We start from the raw sequence: 19,701 nt of genomic DNA, 5'->3' as shown, positions 1-19,701 counted from the left end.
ACTCTTTACTCAAGTTTAGTGGCAAAAAGTCAGACCCTGCACAATTTGCTCCAGTTGGCTGATGCTGAGCTCTATTTATTGGCAGTGTGGCTTGTAGGTCAAAAGTGAAAGTTGTGTTCTAAATGCACGAGAATAGTATTTAGGTGAAATAAGCAGCAGACAGATGAAACAAGCGGACGGGCAGTCCCAAGGTCACCTATGACCCCCATGCTTGCAAAGAGTCAGAGGAACTATTCTAATTGACTAACCATGCTGTTTTTATTTTCTATTCACCCTGTGGTCCGCAAGAGTGTGGGGTTGTGTCTATATGCTTTGGGGCATTTACCCAAAAGCATATAATTTGAACGTGCCATCCAATTCATTCACTGGGAGCTTGGCAGTGGAACTTGAGCTCTGTGTTTCTTTCAAACGTGTTCATATACCTCTTCCTGTGAATATTCTTCAAAGCTGGTTTCATTTCCTTCCTTGCCAGCTGGAATCTATGAGATATCCCCATCCTTAGTCTTCAAATTGATCTGAACTTGAAGTGGGTGCCCTTCTGGTCTACCTTGACTAGGGACCTGGAACACACTGGAGTCCGCCTTTAGATATTCCCTGTCCACTGCTTTCACCAGTCTGGCCCCTACTTTGTTCATTTGTCAGGATATTGTTTCCACCTTCCCTGGCCCCTGTCCTTTTACTTTGTATCCAGAGGTATAGCACATGAGACAAACAGTTCTGCCCTCCCTACACTTCGGAAATGATCTATGAACATGCGGAGGAGGGAGCACAGATTTAAATATGGACCGATCACTTTCGATATTGCGGTTGCCTGTTTGCACATGTCTTTACCTAACAAATGAGTCTATGCCCTGGGACCAGAAACGTCTGTAGCTATAAGTGCTGAGGATTGCCTGCAATCAGTGCATTTTTTTTTTTACCTGCACAGCACCTTGGGCATATGAATCGCTTTCTAAATAGCTCATCCTAATCAATCAATGATCATGAAAGTTGCACCGAATTATAAATTGTGAGCATTTTATTATATGCATTACTAGGATCTGCAGTTTACAGTCAATTACACACAATATGCAGGGGGTTATGCCATTGCTGGAACATAAGCATTTTCAGATTACTTAGTTTGGTGTTTTCATCCAGAATGATATAGAGCAATCATTCCCAACCTTTTGACTCCTGACGACCCCACTAAATCACCGCTTGGACCCCCCCAAGCCATTTGTACGATTTAAATTTCAAACATTAAAACAGTAATTTGCAAAAAACACACAAACAAGTACACACCGAACAAATGCTTGATTTATTAAAGATTTTATTATTTCACATTGAATAAATCTGAAAAAAAAATCAAAAATTTACTGGGAAGATTGGTGCTGCATCTCAACTACTATCTTTTCAATGTTTGGTTTTTTTTCGGAAAGTTGAATACTCAGTTCAGATTCTACATTTCCCAAGTGATTTCTGTATTTATTTTTTGGGTACATAAGATCTGAGAAAGCTTTTTCACATAAATGCATACTCATATATGCCAAAAATGTTGAAGAGTAAAGTATGAGAATGTATTTTTCCCAATGAGGTCTATAGAAGCAGAGGCAATTTCAGGGGGAATACCTCTTTTGGCATATATGCATATTGTGGTATATTTAGCAGTACAGGGCTTCTGCCAGGCTCGGACTGAGTGTTTGTTCTGGAGAAGCAGAAACTCAGGATTAAAAACATAACAGTGGTTAGCGTGGACTTTAATAATACTCATTTATTTCTCCCCAAGCAAATATTCTATAGCAGCATCAGGATAATGAATGACTAGGGGAAAACAACTTCCTAACTTGTACCATGCAGTTTGCCTTCAGCTCTTTGATGGCAGTTCATAACTCACTGTGCTAGATTACGATTTTAACTTATGAACTGCACAGTAACAAAGGAATCTTGGTGACAAAAGAGTAGCCCACTGTGTTACGCACAAAAATACTGTTTGGTGATGTGCATGATACACGCTCTTTGCAGCAGGTAAAATTACCCGAGCTGCCTTGGATGAGTGAAAATTGCCACCAGAAAAAACTCCCACCTCTCTCTAGCAGGGTCATTAAACACCAAAGTCATCTTGACACTTTTATTGTTGCCTGAAAACTGCTGAATATACAAGGAACTTTTCAGTGCTTTCAAAACTGCTGCACAAATGAAGTAACAAATATGAAAACACTCAAGTGTTCCTGTTGAGAGGCCCCAGCTGGAGAAGTATATTCCCACTGGCCCAGGTCTTGAGCTGCCCTAACGCTGATCATCCTCAAAACAACAAGAGGCACACCTCTTCTGCAGAAGGCTTGATTGGGTAGGCACTCAAGACCTGCGGACTCCCTTGGAATGTGTCACGGACCCCTGGGGTCCACGAACCACACGTTGAGGGTCCCGAACCACAGGTTGCGGGCCACTAATCTAGAGGGTGTCTCTTTCCTCTTGACTGTATGCAAGGCTACTTCTTGTGTTTTGATTTTGAGGCAATTTCCCTTGATGTGCAGTTTCGAGAGCTTTGTGTTTCTGAGGACCCCTGTTGTGTTTATTCTAAAAGCCAAAGCCAGCCAGACAGCCACGCTTCTGCCCCCAGGGATGGATGAATCATGTATTAACTGGAATATTGCAGTTTAAACCGCATTGCTCTTCTTGCCAATAAACCAATCCCTGATCTCTTGCCAAGAAAAGCAGGCTCTCTCTGTTCTATTATCTGACCTTCACTATGTGCCTTTTTATTCTGCTTGCCAGCTTGGTCTCTCTCACGTCTTCTAGTATGCTATCCCTTCTCTGAAGCCCTTTTCTCTGCCTAAATCAATTCCTCACCGACAATGTTTAATACAGAGCCATTTATACCGTCGTTTCTAAGAGGTATAAGTAACAGATGTTACTATTATTCAAATTCATGGAACTTCATTTACTGAGTTTGAAGGGTGGAAAGTGGGGTCTATGGGTCCTATGTCAGACACCGCCTCCCTCAATGTAGTCATAGGATCTTCTCGCAAGTTTCTCAAACTGTCCCTATCCTACCACCTTTCCCACTGTCCCTCATCCTGCTTGCAGGTCCTCACTTTCACCAATGCATAGCTGGTGTGTCCTTTCCATCTCCCGTTATCTTCAACCCTTTCATGTTAACTTCACTGTTAGGTAGATGTCCCATCAGCATCCTCTCACTGGTGCTGCTAATACGTGGCTGGAATTGTTGCTGTCTTCATCAGCCTGACCAGCGGTTCAGTATTTGCTTCATCTTGCATAACCATTTTTGTGGCGTTTTTTTAACTGTCCTCTCCACTAGGCTGCTTTCGTCTAGCTGAAAGATCTGTATACTGCTTTTATCCCCTTCCTCTGACCTGTCATTTCGTCACAGACGTAGGTCTTCCACCACGATGCATGGCCTGTTCCTGCTGTTGGCTAACTAACTGCACAAGCATAAAATTATTTGGATTCTCTTTCACTAAGGAACACACATTTTTAAATAGGATTTCGAGGATGGCAATGCTAATGGGCATAAACCAATATTCTTACTTTACATGTTGTCATTTCTGTCACAATATTAGGCCTCTCTTTGTTGCTGCCTTGACCAACACTGCTCATTTAAAGCATGTCAGGGCTGATAGAGGAGAGGAAGGTAAGTGGACTTGTAAACGGGGTAGGGTTGTTGGCAGTCGGTTAGCGGAGCCCATCTCTCAAAGAGACTAAAGAAATTCAGGTAAAATATGGTGAAAGAGTGAAGGGCAAGGGATTTAGAGTGCGTAACAAGACCACAATGGAGCAATTTGGGGTTGCAATGAGATATTAGAGTGAAAGAGGTATAGAACTTATGGAGAGACACACTGGGAACGTTTACTTAGGAGGCTGATGTTACCGACCAGTAAAGCATCTGTGCTGCCCCATCTAAATGATTTACGTAGTAGCTAGGACAAATGGACTTCTTTAGCACTTTGCCCCTTACGAAAATAAATTATTTTAAAACATACACACCCCGCTACACCTTATGGAAATGAAAGATTCAACATCTGAAAAAGAGGATGGACATGCACCCTAAATCTCACTACCAACTGAAAACCAGTGGGTCCACAGAATGTCAAAGACAACTGAAAATCTTGGGCAATAGAATTTGCGATACAGGCCTTTAAAGTTTGGTATTCCCTCGCCACCTATTATGGGCACTACGTTCAGTCAGACCCTCCAGCATTTAGCGAGTCACGAAAAAAAAACGTGAAATCAGCTGGCTAGCGCAACGGCCGCGATATTTACTAACTCAGCCTCTAAAAAGGATCTCCCGGCATGCATTTAAAATGGTGGCTTCTTACTGGCTGTACGCAAACACGTCACTACGTGTCTCCGTACAGCTGAGCCGTAAAATTGTTGCTTCCTTCAGCCGCACTGCGACAAGCAGAGTCAACGCAAGCAGACTGACTGTGCGTGTGGGAAGCCTGATCATCAATCACCAGGCAGGTTATGTTTTTAGGTGCTTCGCTTAAGTGGCCTTTGAAATCCCAGGCCCCCCTGTCATCCTTTGCTCCCTTTCTGAGGTGCATGAAAGCATGACCGCCCCCGCAGGGTCTTACTATTGCTGGGCACGATTTAAGTATATAACATGTTTAGTCCGGACAACATCATTTACACAGTTCTCTTCAAAAGCACGTCGTCACAAGCCATCATAATATGATGTTTGTGTATTGACAAAACCTAAAGGTGAAGCCCGACCTGTTTTTTATAGAAGTTAGTGCAACCTTGCCAGGACACTTTTATCCATTTTTATTATCCCAGTTAAGAGAGGAAAAGGCACCTTAACTGTAGCAAACTCAAAACTAAAATATAACAAACCACATATAGATCTCCATTGGCTCCCGATACGCAGCCGTATCAAATTCAAATCGCTGTGTATTGTTTACAAGTCACTCAATAATCAAGGTCCCCACTTTCTCAAACAGAATCTTCTCCATCATGTCCCAACCCGATCTCTTCGTTCCTCTATTCAGAACTTCTTGGCTGTGCCTCGCACTAGAACAGTCACCTGGGGCGACAGGCGTTTCCTGGTTGCCGCCCCTAGACTCTGGAACACCCTTCCTGCACATATCCGAGCAAGTCCCTCCCTGTTCACATTCCGCAAACAGCTAAAGACGTGGTTATTTGACCAATAGCCTTGTATATCTTCTTTACCCCAGTTGCTGATCCATCCCTTAATTAGCGCCGAGACGCCCACGGGTATTCGCCGCGCTCTACAAATGTCAATAAATAAATAAATAAGATACATTTCCACTTCTAGAACTCGAAAAAAGCTCAAGTATGAGCTTGAAATCATCATTACATAACACGTGCTGGTATCCTAACTTTTATATATCCTTTTTCGATAACGCGGCCACACCAAAGGAGTTTCCAAAGGCATGTGCTAAAACGATCAATCAATCCTTGATACATGATTGCTGCTTAACTGCCATAGCAACTTGAGAAAACTTTCAAACAAAAGGTCAACAGGAACTTGAGCGGCAACAAAAATCTTATTTTCGAGAAGATAATAAAGGAAAAGGTCACTTACGTGTAACAATCAGTGGCAGCTTGTATTGTTGTTAATCTGTAGACATGCACAGAGTTGGAGGTCTGTGTAATAGCAAGATAATTAACAGATGAAGGCAGGTGGGAAGAGTGCCACAGGCAAATTTCTATTCACTCGCATACAGGGAGGCAAACAGGGCACATGCTAGCCTACGAGCTGCAAAATGAATGTTCCAGATAAATTATCCGTTTGCAGCATGTGCAGCTGTAAATAACCTGCTCTGCACAGAGTGAAAAGCAGTGCCCAAACACGAAGGAGATAACGTGAACAAAGTTTGAAGCACAATTTGGCCCACTTCAGCTACTGGACAGGCATGAATATCCTCATTACAGCGTTCACTAATTGCGTGAACTGAAGGCCACGTAGCAGCACCATATATGTCTGATATTGGAATGTTATCCAGGAAAGTCAATGTGAAACCGGTCTTATGATCTGAATGCGCTCTAGAGTAACTTGTAATGTGTGGTTAGCGTTAATATGATGTAAATAAATTAAGCTAAGAATCCACCATGCTATATCCACCTTTGACAGGGTTCCAACGGTGTGGTGGGCAATGCAATGAACAACTGTTTAGTCAGACCCTCCAGCATTTAGTGTTTCAGTGATTCTAAAACAAAATCGCGAAATCAGCTGACTAGCGTGATGAACGCTGCATTTACTATTTGGACTACAAAAAAAAGGTCTCCAGGCAGGCATAAAAAAATGGGGGCTTCTTATTGGCACGTTGCTACGCGTCTCCTCCAAAGGAGAAAAAAGTACAGTTTGTTTCTTATTTGGCAGGGAGCCGGTAAGAGCAGCAACCAGCCCAACCAGGATTAGGAGAGTCAATGGAACTCTGCAGATTGGTTTATGTTGGCTGCTGAAAACACTCAAAATGTTTCGGTGAAAGTGTTGCCAAAATCGAGGGAATCAAACATGAATTTACCAATTCTCTTATAATTAAACTGTGCCCTATTTTCTCCATCCCTGAAGTAAAGAATACTCTGGGTATAAGAAGTGTGATAGCCACTGAAAACCTGAGCTTATACCTGGCTTTGACTCAGTTTGCGGTGCTCCTGGAACGTCAAGACCGAAACAGGCCAAACTTGTGGCTTCTGCCTGTCACTCAGGCTGTAACCTTAAGGCCAAGAATTAAATTACAGAGAAAGCATTGTCCTTTCATCAAAAAAAAAAAAAAAAACATCTACTGGCTGAATTGCACACTGTGAAACCAGAAATCTGAGCTTTCCCCTTTGAACAAATTGTGTGCTCCAAGCTATGTATGTTATTTAAATGGGCCTCCTTCAAATACGTACATTGTACAAAAACCTCTGGTGTTTTGTTTAATACACTATACAGGCCATCCAGCATTTTGTGATTTTCGCAAACATCGCACTAGTCAGCTGATTGGGGGGGGGGGATCGTGAATCGCGAAATGTTATAGGGACTGAGTACAAATAATTTTAAAGTAAATAGGCATGTGTGCCCCACTATGTTCCGGTAGGTCAGGCCGCAGGTTTATGACATATGCTCTTGGGTACCGTCATATGTAGTAGTGGACTAGTTACCGCCGTACACGAAATGAGGGGGATCTGCATGACTAAATTACACAACAATTTTAAAAGCACTTACAAATTAACTGTTTTAATGTAATACTTTTATAACACTATTCTTTCTAATGCAGGATTTTAAAGTGCTTTGCATCACACCCACATATTGAACAGAGACAATAAATCATACACCTTTGACTCAAATGTCTATGACGTTACATATAAAAAAGGGTTACAAGGTCTAAGAGTCCCCTATCAGCCATACTAGAAAGCAATAAGCTGTATTAGAAAGAGTGCAAGGTAAGAACTGCAATTAACAAAAAGATCTGTGCCGAAAGCCTGGGGAGGGGGGTTGCTCGCAGAGGAGTTGTGGTGGGAATAGTCTCAGATTTGGGATGTAGACTGCACACACAGCACCTGTAAGTCACATTGATGTGGGGGCTGTATTATGAAAGGACTTACACCTACCCCATGCCAATGATCTGCAAAGAGCAATATTTAACATGCTTACATTAGCCATGGCAATGCACTTCCACCCACTAAGATCCTGTGCCCCAAGGCGCCTGAGGAAGAGGTGGCAAGTCTTGTGGGTCCAGGAGGCAGCAGTGCCCGTCAGGGGTTGGGAAATAGGTGCGAGAACATTCCACGGAGAAATGGGGCCCCCTTTAACGAGGTTAGGATAGGAGCTGTGATTTCCCCTCAACTATGTCAATTATGTTAAACACAATTTTCCTTCTGTAGGAATGCAAATGCTACTTACCAGTATGCATCTGTTCTTGGCATGTAGGGCTGCTGACATTCATATCTGTGCATAGTCCGCCACCTAGTGTTGGGTCCGGATGATTGCACATTGTTGTCCTGGAAGAGTCTTCGAAGTATCACGAGATAGGTGGCTCCTCCCCTGGACTACAGTGCGCATGGGCATCGCCTCCATCCCCAGATTGTTTTTAGCCATTGGCAGAGATGGAGTGAGAAGTGAGTGATGACCATGCTATGAGCATATATGTGTATATGAATACATACTGCAGCTGCTACAGGCGCCGGGGAGGAGGGTGGGCGATATGAATGTCAGCAGCCCTACATGCCAAGAACAGATGCATACTGGTAAGTAGCATTTGCAGTTCGAGGCATGTGGGCTGCTGAATTCATATCTGTGCATAGAATACATAGCAGTCCCTCCATTAGCGGCGGCCGCCCGTGCCAGCTGCAGCAGTCTGAAAAAGTGTTTTTAGAACAGCCTGACCAACAGCTGCCTGTTGTTTTGAATGCACGTCTACACAGTAGTGCTTAGTGAAAGTATGAGTGGTAGACCATGTGGCTGCTCTACAGATGTCTTCTAAGGGAATGTTACCTAAGAAAGCCATAGAGGCCCCCAACTTCCTAGTGGAGTGGGCCCTCGGTGGTATAGTGAGAGTGCGCTTTGCTTTAGCGTAGCAGATCTGAATGCACTTTACTATCCATCTAGCTATTCCTGCTTTGGAGATTGCATTTCCCTTGTGTTGTGTGGCAAAAGCAACAAAAAGTTGTTGGGTTTTGCGGAAATCTTTTGTCCTGTCCACATAATACATCAAAGCCCTTTTTACATCAAGGGTGTGGAGCATCCGCTCCGCCAGCGTCTCTGGGTTTTGGAAAAACACCGGCAATTCAATGGTTTGGTTTATGTGAAAGTGTGAGACCACTTTTGGTAAGAACTTAGGGTTAGTGCGGAGCACCACCCTGTTAGCATGTACCTGGAAGAAAGGTTCTTGGATGGTGAGCGCCTGCAGTTCGCTGACCCTCCGTAGCGATGTGATCGCTACTAGGAACGCAACCTTCCAGGTTAAAAATTGCAGCTCGCAAGAGTGTAGTGGCTCAAAGGGAGGACCCATCAGCCTTGTAAGAACCACATTGAGGTTCCATTCCGGAGCTGGTGGAGTCCTTGGTGGAATGACTCTTTTGAGTCCTTCCAGAAAAGCCTTGATAGCAGGGACCTTAAAGAGTGACAGGTGTTGCCTATTTTGGAGGTATGCTGCCATAGCCGACAGGTGGATGCGGATGGAAGAGTAAGCTAGATTACACCGATACAGGTGAAAGAGGTAGCATATGATGTTTTGAATGGAAGCGTCTAGCGGGTCAATGCTGTGCTCCACGCAGTAGACGACAAACCTCTTCCATTTAGCCGCATAACAAGCTCTAGTAGTGGGCTTTCTCGCCTCCCGAATGATGTCCATGCAATCGGGAGGAAGATTGAGGTAGCCAAACTCTAGGACTTCAGGAGCCAGATCGCCAGGTTGAGCTGTTGCGGATCTGGGTGCTGAATGTCGCCATGGCTCTGCGTCAAAAGGCTGGGAGTGAGATGAAGCCTTTGATGCGGTACCACGGAGAGTTCCAGAAACGTGGTGTACCATGGTTGGCGAGCCCACGTTGGAGCAACCAGGATGAGCGTCATCGAGTGTTGCCTGAGCTTGCGTGCCACCAGCGGTATCAGAGGTGCTGGGGGAAAAGCGTACGCAAATCTGCCTGACCAGTTCATCCACATCGCATTGCCCTGTGATTGGGGGTGTGGGAACCTGGCGGCGAAGCTTTGGCATTTTGCGTTCTCCTTTGTGGCGAACAGGTCTATCTCTGGATGACCCCACCTTTGGAAGTACGGTTGGAGTACTGATGGATGTAACTCCCACTCGTGCATCTGATGGCTGTGTCTGCTGAGCAGATCCGCCATCTGGTTGTCCTTGCCTGGGAGATGTTCTGCCATGAGGAAGATGTTCCTCTGAATGGCCCACTTCCACATGCTCTGAGCCAGATGAGACAGCTGTGGAGAGTGTGTTCCCCCTTGCTTCTGGATGTAGTACATGGCCGTCATGTTGTCCGTCCGGATCAACACGACCTTGTTGCACAGATGTACTTTGAACGCCTTTAAGGCCATGAAGATTGCCATCAGTTCCAACACATTGATGTGCATCTTCCTTTGCTGAAGTGTCCATAGTCCCTGCACCGTGTAATGGAGTACATGCGCTCCCCATCCCTGGAGAGAGGCGTCCGTTGTCAGGATGATCTGTGGGACAGGCTCTTGGAATGGTCGGCCCTTGCAAAGGTTTTGTGGATTCCACCAATGCAGAGAGTTGTACGCCCGACCGCTCACCAACACTAGGTCTGTCAGTTGCCCATGAGCCTGAGTCCACTGACGTGCCAGGCACTCCTGAAGCGGACGCATATGTAGTCTCGCGTGCGGGACAATGGAGATGCAGGAGGCCATCATGCCTATCAACTGCATGAACACCCTCGCTGGAAGCGAGGTTTGGGGTCTGAATCGTTGGATCAGCGCCTGGATACCGGCGATTCTCACTGAACTCGGCTGCGCAGTGGCCGCCAGAGTATTGATCGTCGCGCCCAGATACTGTCGCACGTGGGCGGGCTGGAGATGGGACTTTGGGTAGTTCAGAGAGAATCCCAGATCGTGCAGGAGATGAATGGTGCGTGACACGTGGTCCACGCACTGCTGCTCCGTCTTTGCCTGAATAAGCCAGTCGTCTAGATACGGAAAGACATGGATGTGCTGGCGACGGAGATGCGCCGCCACAGTCGCTAGGCACTTTGTAAATACTCTCGGTGCCGTGGTGACCCCGAACGGCAGGACTCTGAACTGGTAATGCTGGTCTAAGATCTTGAATCTGAGATACTTTCTGTGTGAAGGATGCAGGGGAATATGGAAATAGGCATCCTTCAGATCCAGCGTTGCTAGGAAGTCCCCTTGCTGAAGCAGGGGAAGCACCTGCTGCAATGTGAGCATATGGAAGTGCTCCGAGTTGATGTACCAGTTCAGGGGCCTGAGGTCCAGGATCGGCCTGAGTGATCCGTCCTTTTTGGGGATTAGAAAATACAGGGAGTAAACTCCTGTTCCCCGTTCTTGCAATGGAACGAGCTCTATTGCCCCTTTTTGCAGCATGACCAGTACTTCTTGCTGCAACAAGGTCAAATGCTCGTCGGACATAGCACGGCCTCTTGGCGGCATGTCCGGTGGAATGGACGTAAGTTCTAGACAGCACCCGCACTGGATAATAGACCTCACCCACCTGTCCGTGGTGATGGACCTCCACGCCGGCAGGAACTGCTGGAGTCTCCCCCCGACAGGTGTCGTGTGATCGGGGGGGAGTGACAAGACGTCACTGCTTGTTGGAGGCGGTGGACCTGGAGGCATTGTTTCCACGTCCCCTGCCTTTGATATTATTGCCTCTGTAGCCACCCCTGCCCTTGTTGTTGTTATACGAGGACTGGGTGGTACCCTTGTAGTATTGCGTTGACTGGGATGCCTGGCCCCTTGAGGTGCCTCTTGAATTGGAGCGGCGAAAAGAACTCCCCCGAAACTGCTGGCTTTGCAAAGCCCCCATAGACTTGGCAGTTTCGGTATCTTTCTTCATCTTTTCTAGGGAGGCATCCACCTCAGGGCCGAACAGATGGTCAGGATTCACTGTTTGACCCAATATAGTGGTTTGTATGTCGGGTTTGAACCCAGAAATTCGAAGCCAGGCATGGCGTCTAAGTAAAACGCTAGTATTGATAGGCCTGGAGGCAGTGTCTGCCACGTCAAGGGCACATTTGATGGATGCATTTGTGATAAGTTTACCCTCCTGAATGAGCATCTCCCCCGCCTCCTTGTATTGGTCAGGCAAGTGTTGCAGGATGGCCTCTAATGTGTCGTAATGGGCCCTATCATAACGTGCAAGCAGGGCTTGGGTGTTAGAGATCCTCCATATGTTTGCTGCCTGCGCAGCAATGCGTTTGCCTGATGCCTCAAATATTTTGGATTCCTTATCTGGGGGAGGAGCATCACCAGTAGTCTGCGAATTTGCCCTTTTTCGAGCGTTGGACACCACCAGGGAGTCCAATGGCAAATGTCCCTTAATGTACGTGGGGTCCGTGGGCGCCGCCTTATACTTCCTGTCGATGCGAGGGTTGACCACCCGCGCCCGGGTGGGTTCCTTGAACACCTCCTGTGCATGCTTCAGCACCCCTTTAAGCATCGGCAGTGTCTTGACTTGTTTTTCGGCTACCGAGAAGGTGTCGACCAAGAAATCGGCATCCACGGGGTCGGAGTGCAGTTCGACGTCATGGTTCGCTGCAGCTCTCTCTATTAATGCATTGAATGCCGCCGAGTCCTCCGTCGGGGACGTCTTCGCGGCGAAAAGTTGAGTGTCCTGGGCCGACTGCGGGTCGTCTGCGTCGCCTCCTGCTGTCCAGGGCACATGCTCCTCTTCCGGATCCGAGTACACAGGATAGTTGTACTCATCCTCTTCCTCGTCCACCTCGGGCACGGGGGAGTGTGCCGGCGAGTGTACCGGGGCCTGTGGAGACAGAGGTTCCATCAGAGCCGAAGAGTCTCTCTTGTTCTTGAGTGGAATCCTAAAAGGTTCCAAGGCCGGCTCCGATGTAATCTTTCGCTTGAGGAGCGATAATTTCCCGGTGTTGGCGTCGATGATCACCTCACGACGTTCCTCCACCGCCAGCGGTTGGAGCCGAAGCTTTGATACCACCAATGCAGCCTTCGGCGTCAACACTTCTTGAGAGTGTCCGCTCTGCTTAGGCGCGAAAGCCTTCGGCGCCGACTTGGGAGGAAGGGTAAAACGAATGGGCGTTTGTTCCTTGGCAGGCTTCGGCGCGGGCTTAGGCACTACAGTGTCCTGGCTGGGAACCACAGTAGACTGTTGGATCCGCCTTAAGGATTCTCCCACCTTCTTTGTAAGGGATGCCGAGGGCTGAACCGTCTCGAGCGACTCTTCGTCTCCGAGAGCCCGGTCGTCGGTAGGCCTCTTCTTCGGTGCCGACGCCCCATGGCCTGGCGCACCGTCGGCGTGACGCTTCTTCGAAGCCGTCTTCGGGTCCGCGACCTTTTTCGGTGCCGACGCAGCCGCGTCGGGTGCCTTCACCTTCGGCGCCGACCCCAAAGGCTTCGGGTCGGCCATTTTGGCGCGGCTCTTGTGGTCGGCCATCTTGGCGTGGCTCTTCAAGTCGGCCATTTTGGGTTTCGTGGAAGTTGACGCCTCCAGAACCTTCTTCACTAGCGACACTTTCGGTTTCGGTTTCGCATCCGAAGGGGCGAGACCAGTTGGCTTCACTTTCAGTTTCTTGGCAGAAATGTCCGTGACCGGGCCCGGGGGCGGGGACGTAGGACTTAAAGTTAGATCTTGGGTAAGGCCCGAAGGCGATCCCTCGACCTGGGCCGTATGACGGGGAGTAACCCCGGAGTCTGGTTGGGGATGCTCTTCCTCCGAGCTATCACCCATCGTGGCACAAATCAGTTCGTCGTCCCCTACCTCACCGGAGACTTCGTCGTAGGCCTCCTCATCCGCGTCATAGGACTCTTCCTCAGACGCGGGGCCAGAGTCCGATCCTTGTACGTCGTCCGCTTCCTCGACAGATTCCTGAAAGATGTCATCAGGCGGGGGCGCCGAAGCCGACAATTGAGCCTGGAGCCGATTAGCCCGGCGAATCTTCAGAGTCTTCTTACTCCTAAATTTGGAACACGCCATGCAGGTGTCTTCACGGTGATCCGGTGACAAGCATGTATTGCACACGGGGTGCACGTCGAGGTGCGAGTATTTAGAGTGACACAGCGGACACTTCTTGAATGGAGTCCGCTCCATAGCAAAGGGTGTAGTGTAGGCCCGTCCGCGTCGAAAGCACGTGGAAGGGTTGTAGGAGATCGGAGCTGAGAGTCAGTAAGAAACCCGAACGCAACAATACCGACGCCCAGCCTAAAGACCTTTTGGCCTCGAGTAAAAGTCGAACAACTATCGGTTCCGATAGAGGGAACCGAAAACACATCCGAACCCGATGGCGGAAAAAAACAATCTGGGGATGGAGGCGATGCCCATGCGCACTGTAGTCCAGGGGAGGAGCCACCTATCTCGTGATACTTCGAAGACTCTTCCAGGACAACAATGTGCAATCATCCGGACCCAACACTAGGTGGCGGACTATGCACAGATATGAATTCAGCAGCCCACATGCCTCGAACAGTGGATTATTATGTGGTGTGGTTATAAGACCTTGCCGTGCAATAATGTCACAATCTCTATCAGGTTTGGTAAGGTTTCTTTAACAAATCCTTTATCACACTCCCGGATAGCTGTGGCACAGAGCAGTCAGACTTAGTCAAAACTTTAAAGCATTTTTGATTGCTTTAATACATATCCACTTACCTCATATGGGTTCAAGTTGAAGTACGAAGAACCAGGTCGGATCAACCTATCAATCTGTTGTTTGGGTGTTAATACTGAATCTCGCCTTTCTATCTGTTTAACCTAAGTGCGAGAATGAAAAGTTTAATAACTCATAGGCAGTACAATGAAAAAGAAAACAAATACAATTTGCTGGGTTAACATTAACAATTTGATAGACAGTGTAAGAGTACTACTAATCATGGTAGCAAGTTATTTTCATGGCTAAAATTAAATATGTAACGAGATTTAAACGTACTCCTCCGAGAATTGGCTAATGGATATTTGGACAAAATTAGCCGCTTCAATTTCCTACAAAAGACTACCTTAACTAGTAAAGTCTACTGGCATGATCTCTGCTACCCAATTATAAATTACAAAGCCCTCTGGGGAGGGCACACCCCTATACATCATCCTTCCCACTTCAAGACCACTTTATTCCTAACTGCTTCCTCTAACCTGTCAATGCCAGCACAAAATAGGGGGCTCCATGAGAGTCACATTTGGATGTTAGCTCACAGTGGAGAAAACAGACCTGCTTGCCCACACCGATGCAACAGCAAGGCTGTACCAGAGGAGGCAGAAGGACGACTATGGAGTACACAAATACTTATGGAAGAGCTGATCATGATCCACATTCACAGAAATAAACTGCCTCACAGAGCCCAGCCCAAACAAGCTCAACTATGCACATGATAGCAACAGAGCAGATATCTGCATAGTGCCCACTGAAAGACTAGTTTATAAAGTAAGACTCTCACTTCGGAAAGAAATATGTATGCTGCTGTTGCCCCATCTCCTCCCCCTCTACATTATAGGGAGGATACTCGGTAAAAGGAAATAGATCACTGCAAAATACAACTGCTTGTACTACAGCAAAAACCTTCTAGTATGGCATGCCCGGTCCCCTCTGCCAAAGAAGCTACCAGTACTTCATATCATCAGTGAAAATTAAATATGGGGCACTCTTTTGACACATTCAGTTGCATACAAACATGAATTTACTAAAGAACCGGCATCACTGGCTATCCCCTCCCTGGAGTAAGCATGATCCCAAAACGTAAACAAAAGTTGTCAAGAAAAAAAAATAGCCAAAAAATATATATACATATCTCAAACAAGGCAAATAATAAAATACATTAAAACGAATAAGAGAAACACGAACAGTAAATCCTCTGGAAACAGGAACCAGCACTGCTAATAAATGGTTTACACTGTTTACAGACGATAAACGGAGCACTATGTTCTGCAAGATGAGCACTATGTTCTGCAAGATGGACACCTTGTGCTCCTCCTCCATTTTCCTACAGATTCACCAGTGCCAGCAGTCTATACCGAGGGGGAATGGCGGTTTGCTGAGTTTGAGAAGTTAAGTGGCTCTTCATCATAACACAGTAAACTGTCATCACATTTGCTGTTCTTCATAATGGACAAAACGGTAGTAAAGACATCTGGCAAAGAAAGTGGCTAACTGACAGCGAAGAAGTCTCACACACACATTTTCATCCATTTACATTATAGCAGGGATCATTTAAGTTGCTGCCTAAGCAATCAGCATGTGATACGCCTCAACTATGTCAATTATGATAAACACAATGTTCCTTCTGTAGGAAAGTGGATTAATATGTGGTGTGGTTATGAGACCTTACCATGCAATAATATTATAATCTCTATCAGGTTCAGTTGGGTTTCGTTAACAAATCCTTTATCTCAGTCCCGGATAGCTGTAGCACAGAGCAGTCAGACTTAGTCAAAGGAAGAAATATAATGCATGTAGTAGTACTAAAACAACAATAAAAATCCAACACAAATTTATAGAACTAGAGTGCATTTTTATCTTAAAAAAAGACACTCAAATGATAAAAATCTATTGAGGGGAACAGGAGATATTTTTAAAGCTAAGTACATTCATTTAAGTTCCGATAAAACTTTGTAATCTGAATTGCGGTACCTCAGCCAACAGCCAGCAGGACTACCAGTCCTCTCTTGGACTTGCTTTGGTTACAGCTATCTGTAGGTGTCTCTTTCTTGCAGGAGGACCAAGGACCCCTTAGAGGAAGGCCACAGATCCCACTGACTTGCGGACACCTCAGGCAGATTAGGGCTCTGTCTTTCTGCGTCCAGCAGCGGGCAGATGATTCTGGGCAACACAGCTCTCACAAGTAAAGACTTGCTCCAGATTTTGAGGCCCTGTAGCTGCAACAGGGAGTCAGCCAACTGACTCGTCTGGTCACTCCTTCCGCCCTGGCACATCTAGCAAATAGTTCCTCTAGTGGGCACTGTAAGCTCAGTCTTCTATGTGTGGTCTACGGGTTCAGCAGGTGCCAGTCTTGGCTGCAGCATCACTTTGCTGGGCCCAGGGAGCAGCAGGGCAGTCCTTCAGTCTTCTTCCCTGACCAGCAATGATCTGTGGGCTGAGGGTCTGAGGCACCACTTTTATGCTATCTTCTCTTTAGTGGGATAGGAGGACTCGCTAGACAATGGGACAATATTCATGATGAGGCTAACCTTCACACTTTATGTCAAGTCCTGGGGGTTTCAACCTCCAATAATCCTAGGATATCCCTCTCTACCCTAAATTAACCCCTTCGCTGCGGCGGCAATTCCGCCGCAGCGCTAGGGGGTGCGGGGGGGCCGAGCAGCGCTCGCATACTCGTGACGGAGCCGCTCGGTGACGAGCCGCGGTTGAGCTGTGCTCGTGACGGAGCGGTTCCGTCATGGCCCCGCCCGCTCAATAGAACGCGCCGCGCAGGCGCGGCGGCAGGGCCATGACTGAACCGCTCCGTCATGAGCACAGCTCAGCCGATGCTCATGACGGAGCGGCTCCGTCATGAGCATGGGAGGGGTTAAGATGAGAAGCCATAGGCACCCCTGGGGTGTATAAAGCATAATGAGACACTTCTCCTGGAAAAGTGATTCTTCAACACATTTTCCCCCTCTGGAAGAGATGTTAGCCTGTCTGCCTACACAAAGGAGTGGCCAGGCGAAGGTGTGATCATCATTTGCCTTTATGGAATCGGGCAATCTGTGGCCATCGCCCAGGAATCATCCTGCTGGAGGAGGTCACACCTCTTCCCTTCAGCAATTCTCTTTGTTTTCTGTTCCTCTGAGCACATCACACTTCCTAGCAGGGGGCAGCATGTTCTCTCTGGTGACAATGGCTGCAGACAAACCGGAAACGCTACTGTTGGTTTGGGCAACGAAGTGGTGACTTCCTAAAGTCACCTTTCTATTAAAAGCTACCTTAAAATCCAATCGCAGCAATGTGTCCGGTTTAATGTAAAAAATAATTTGATACCTTGGAGTAATATACTTCGTTGTCCGAAACAGAAGTTAGCATTTGGTGCGGCGGCTAATGAAACTACAGGTTGCCAATGGGATGCCTTGCTACAGTGAAAACTGAACTTGTGTTTTCACAAGTCAGGACATGTTAAGCTCAAAACGAACATACCCTTCTTTTTAATATTAACCCCTTGCATGCTTCGGACGGCCCCTGGCCGTCATGCGTCACAGTGGGCGTGTGCAGAGGACGGCTGGGGGCCATCCGAATCCCACCCATTATTTAAATCTCCCACACAGCGCTAAAACGTGCGCAGAACGTAAGGGGTTAGGAACCTGCCTAGTGGGCTACCAAGGCTTTCCCAAGGGGTAGCTTAATAACAACAAGCATTTGCAATACAATAGGTCTCGCATTAATTAAATTTGAGCTATTGGCATTGCTAAATATTGCAACACCAATTGCAACAAAAGTCTGTAAATTGTAGGTCAAAAAAATGTGTATTTTTTTAGCAATGGTGGCATGCTGCGCTTTAGATGAATATGTTTAAAAGTAAAGTGCGCCATACTGCGATTGCTACAATAGTTAATTGTGTATGCGTTAACAATTGATGTGTGCACTGATGGCTAGTGGTGTGTGTTCCTGTAGAAATTGTGCACTGATGGTTGGTGGTGTGTGTGCCTGGTGAAAGCGTGCACTGACGGCTGGTGGTGTGTGTGCCTGGTGAAAGCGTGCACTGACGGCTGGTGGTGTGTGTGCCTGGTGAAAGTGTGCACTGGCGGCTGGTGGTGTGTGTGCCTGGTGAAAGTGTGCACAGGCGGCTGGTGGTGTGTGTGCCTGGTGAAAGTGTGCACAGGCGGCTGGTGGTGTGTGTGCCTGGTGAAAGCGTGCACGGACGTCTGGTGGTGTGTGTGTACCTGGTGAAAGCGTGCACTGACGGTGTGGTTGTGGTTGTGCTTGATGTGTGTGGTTGTGCGTGTGTGTGGTTGTGCGTGTGTGTGGTTGTGCGTGTGTGTGGTTGTGCGTGTGTGTGGTTGTGCGTGTGTGGGTGGGTGTGGTTGTGCGTGTGTGTGGTTGTGCGTGTGTGTGGTTGTGCGTGTGTGTGGTTGTGCGTGTGTGTGGTTATGCGTGTGTGTGGTTATGCGTGTGTGTGGCTGTGCGTGTGTGGCTGTGCGTGTGTGGCTGTGCGTGTGTGGCTGTGCGTGTGTGGCTGTGCGTGTGTGGCTGTGTGTGTGTGGCTGTGCGTGTGTGGCTGTGCGTGTGTGGTTGTGCGTGTGTGGTTGTGCGTGTGTGGTTGTGCGTGTGTGGTTGTGTGTGTGTGGTTGTGTGTGTGTGTGGTTGTGTGGTTGTGCGTGTGTGTGCGTGTGTGGTTGTGCGTGTGTGTGCGTGTGTGTGGTTGTGCGTGTGTGTGGTTGTGTGTGTGTGTGGTTGTGTGTGTGTGTGGTTGTGTGTGTGTGGTTGTGTGTGTGTGTGTGGTTTGTGTGTGTGGTTGTGTGTGTGTGTGTGTGGTTGTGTGTGTGTGTGTGTGCGGTTGTGTGTGTGTGTGTGTGCGGTTGTGTGTGTGTGTGTGTGGTTGTGTGTGTGTGGTTGTGTGTGTGTGTGGTTGTGTGTGTGGTTGTGTGTGTGGTTGTGTGTGTGGTTGTGTGTGTGGTTGTGTGTGTGGTTGTGTGTGTGGTTGTGTGTGGTTGTGTGTGTGTGTGTGGTTGTGCGTGTGTGTGCGTGTGTGGTTGTGCGTGTGTGTGCGTGTGTGTGGTTGTGCGTGTGTGTGGTTGTGTGTGTGTGTGGTTGTGTGTGTGTGTGGTTGTGTGTGTGGTTGTGTGTGTGTGTGTGGTTTGTGTGTGTGGTTGTGTGTGTGTGTGTGTGGTTGTGTGTGTGGTTGTGTGTGTGTGTGTGTGCGGTTGTGTGTGTGTGTGTGGTTGTGTGTGTGTGTGGTTGTGTGTGTGGTTGTGTGTGTGGTTGTGTGTGTGGTTGTGTGTGTGGTTGTGTGTGTGGTTGTGTGTGTGTGTGTGGTTGTGTGTGTGTGGTTGTGTGTGTGTGTGTGTGGTTGTGTGTGTGTGTGGTTGTGTGTGTGTGTGGTTGTGTGTGTGTGTGGTTGTGTGTGTGTGTGGTTGTGTGTGTGTGTGGTTGTGTGTGTGT

The 19,701-nt window shown here is 47.5% G+C and overlaps 1 protein-coding gene across 1 annotated transcript in view; it reads right to left on the bottom strand.

Annotated features, from left to right (window-relative positions):
- Nucleotides 1–19,701, bottom strand: part of DNAJC8 (DnaJ heat shock protein family (Hsp40) member C8) — a 230,406-nt gene that overhangs the window by 193,975 nt on the left and 16,730 nt on the right. The window contains exon 2 of the mRNA XM_086957494.1: nt 14,271–14,372. Coding sequence (XP_086813620.1) covers nt 14,271–14,372 — 102 coding nt within the window. The remainder of the gene's footprint in view (nt 1–14,270; nt 14,373–19,701) is intronic.

Source organism: Lissotriton vulgaris, chromosome 2_1 (genome assembly GCF_964263255.1).
Source record: "Lissotriton vulgaris chromosome 2_1, aLisVul1.2, whole genome shotgun sequence".
Classification (NCBI taxonomy): Eukaryota; Metazoa; Chordata; class Amphibia; order Caudata; family Salamandridae; genus Lissotriton; species Lissotriton vulgaris.
Note: the sequence above shows the minus strand (reverse complement) of the source record. Positions and strands in the feature narration are given on the sequence as shown.